The 1076-nt window shown below is 44.7% G+C and overlaps 1 protein-coding gene across 1 annotated transcript in view; it reads left to right on the forward strand.

Moving 5' to 3' along the window:
• Positions 1-205, forward strand: part of LOC104410499 (transcription factor SOX-3-like) — a 462-nt gene extending 257 nt beyond the window's left edge. The window contains exon 1 of the mRNA XM_010020673.1: positions 1-205. This exon is cut by the window's left edge and continues 257 nt beyond it. Coding sequence (XP_010018975.1) covers positions 1-205 — 205 coding nt within the window.
• The last annotated feature ends 871 nt before the right edge of the window (positions 206-1076 follow it).

Below are 1076 nucleotides of genomic sequence, written 5' to 3' on the forward strand. Positions count from 1 at the left end.
CAGCTCGCCGCCTCCTGCCATCACTTCCCACTCGCAGAGGGCCTGCCTGGGAGACCTGCGGGATATGATCAGCATGTACCTGCCCCCGGGGGGGGATGCCACAGACCCTTCCGCCTTGCAGGGCAGCAGGTTACATAGCGTCCACCAGCACTACCAGAGTGCCGGGACTGGCGTGAATGGCACCGTACCACTAACTCACATATAAACTTGGCTGCTCCGGACGGCTCCCGTCTTAATCCCTAATCCCACCATCGCTCCCTGACTACACCGGGACGTACGGCAGCGTTGCTCGGCTTAGCAGACTTAATACTAACTTTGGAGAAATTTTAAAAAGGAAATCCGTTAGCTGTGTCTTTTTTTGTTTGGTTTTTTTTGTATTTTTTTTTTTTTGTACAGAAAATTATTTGAGCAAGCTATTTTAATAGAGCACAACTCCTGCCTCCTAGAAGCCGTTGTGAAGTGTTCAAACCACGGCAACTTCCTTCCCTGGTTTCTGCTAGGTTGGGCACTGTTTTTATTTGCTTAAAAAGTTCTTAAAAGTTCTTGCATCTTCCAGTTTGATTTCTAGCGTTGCAATGACATAAAAGAAAAAGGCGGGCTTTTGTTTTTAAACTCGGCTGTTCACATTATCATTGTGGTTTTTTAAGTGTTTTGTTCTTCCCACCTTACCGAACCTCGCTTGGTTTCTATCTACAATCTATAGCTTTCATAATTTTTTAACTTTAGGGTTTTGTTCCTTAAAATAAGGGGAGGTGGGAGAGAGCTGTGCGGGTCGCAAACGCATTTCTTTTATTTATAGTAAGTTGTGTGTCTTGGGATTTTTTTTGTTAAGCTGTATACTTATGTAAATTGGTTTGTGAATTTTACTGTGAAACATGTTTTGACATATTGGATGAAGAAACGTTTTAGTTTTGTCTACTGGAACCCCCACCCCCCAAAAAAAAGTAATGGAAATACTCCTTCCCTGTCCCTACTCCTCGTTTTCTTCCTTCTTCCAGCGAAGAGAGATCAATAAATTTTATATCAGGCACGTCCGCAGTGTCCGGGCGGTTTGTGCGGGCGCGCAGCCTGTGCGG

Source organism: Nestor notabilis, unplaced genomic scaffold (assembly GCF_000696875.1).
Source record: "Nestor notabilis isolate BGI_N333 unplaced genomic scaffold, ASM69687v1 scaffold28218, whole genome shotgun sequence".
Taxonomy (NCBI): Eukaryota; Metazoa; Chordata; class Aves; order Psittaciformes; family Psittacidae; genus Nestor; species Nestor notabilis.